General features: G+C 28.3%; 1 protein-coding gene across 1 annotated transcript in view; it reads left to right on the forward strand.

Annotated features, from left to right (window-relative positions):
• The window catches only part of LOC108766823 (UDP-glucuronosyltransferase 1-7-like), a 27208-nt gene that overhangs the window by 7227 nt on the left and 18178 nt on the right, over positions 1–1803 (forward strand). The window contains 1 exon segment of the mRNA XM_018516344.1: positions 687–923. Coding sequence (XP_018371846.1) covers positions 702–923 — 222 coding nt within the window. The 5' untranslated portion in view covers positions 687–701.

Consider the following 1803-nt stretch of genomic DNA (forward strand, 5'->3'; position numbering starts at 1 on the left):
TTCTTTGTTTAGTTTGTTGAAACCCTTGCATTTTTGCCATATATCCCACCCATTATCTATATATAGCAGAAATGCAAGATTTCAAAAAATTTATTTTTTAATACAAAAACTAAATATTTCGGATTTCTAATATTTTTTTCATAGTAATAGACAATACAAAGTTTTTACTCATATAGTTCGTTTATTTTAAACATAGTAAATAATACTTAATAAATTAAGTTTTTGATATGTGCGGCGTATATACCGGAGTTACCCTAGTCATTTATTTTTGTCTGCTATGAGCAGAAAAAAACACATTAGAAATAACTATTTACTAGTGTTACAAATGATATGTAGGACAGTCTAATTTACTCATATTTCTCTCGACTTTTACTAATTTTCTATAAACATTTTAATTTGTTCTATGAAATGTTGATGATTGCTGATGAAATAGACATCGTTGTTTATCATTTCGTAAGTATATTTAGTAATGGGAATTTCATAAAAATCGCCGTATATGTATATTGAAAAATGTTCCTTGTGAGTATAAATCGATTATTTAAAATTCATAAAACAAATAAGAAAGAATACTTCTGTTTAAAAAAATATTGTTTTATATTTTATATAACATTAATGTGCTTTTGGAGATCTTAATTTGTTACATTTTCACATGCTTCTCCTGTATAGTAAAGGGTACTTATTACCAGGTGTTCGATGATGTGATGAAAACTTACGAAGAATCCGAGGATTATAATCCGTCTGAATGGGAACAGTATGGCGTATTTTATATGGAATATTTTGTATATGAGTGGGGAATCAATTCATGTGACGCAATTATACAAACTAAAGCAGCGAAAGAGCTTCTGGAAATGATTAAGAGTGTCGAGTTTGACGTTATAGTGCAGGATATTACACTAACTCAATGTTTATACGGATTGTGGGAGGTGAAGATAAACAAAATAAGCAGTAGAATATAGCTACTTAATACATTTTTAGATTGTAAATGACTGAATTCGCCGTAGAGCGGACGATTCAGTCGAGTCACTAACAATTATTAGTTCGTATATCATCATTCTTATACATCAAAACGCCTCGTCATTGTTTATCATCAATAATGATCATTAGCATTTTTTTTCTTCATACGGTATTACAACAAAGCTATTTAACACATTTTCTAATTGTAAGACTGAATTCGCTATAGAGCGGGTGACTTATGTCAGTCAAGTCACTAACAATTATTAGTTGCTCGTGTAACACGGTTCTTATAGATTAAATTGTGTTTCCGGAACAAACTAAAAACACTTCGTTATCGTTTATGTCAGTATAATCTGTAAGACCTTGTTTTTTCATACGACAATAACAAATGTTGAAATAAATGATCTTATTATTTAAGACTTCTAATAATACAAAAACGCGCAAATGTTGAATAAAAAGATATTACTTTTTTTGCAGAATAATATATAATTTATTTTATTCCCGATAAAAAATTTTTCATGCATGAATATGTATAAATATGTATAAACATACATAAACACGCATAAATATCCATAAATGTGTAATTATATATGAAATAAATCTATACATGTTCATACATCCTTCTTTCTTTCATAAAATTACTTTTTAGTGTAATAGAAATAATAATAGTAATGTGAAAACATAAAAAATAATTGAAGGAATAATTTTCGCATTGTTTGTTTAAAAAAAAACAAGTTTGGAAAAATGTAAAAGAAATTGCTCACATATAGTTATGCATAATTATATATCAAGAGACACGGTAGTGTCTCGCGCCAAGTGAGCGCGCAGCGCGAGACACGCGTGTCTTTA

This window comes from Trachymyrmex cornetzi, unplaced genomic scaffold (assembly GCF_001594075.2).
Source record: "Trachymyrmex cornetzi isolate Tcor2-1 unplaced genomic scaffold, Tcor1.1 scaffold628, whole genome shotgun sequence".
NCBI classification, from domain to species: Eukaryota; Metazoa; Arthropoda; class Insecta; order Hymenoptera; family Formicidae; genus Trachymyrmex; species Trachymyrmex cornetzi.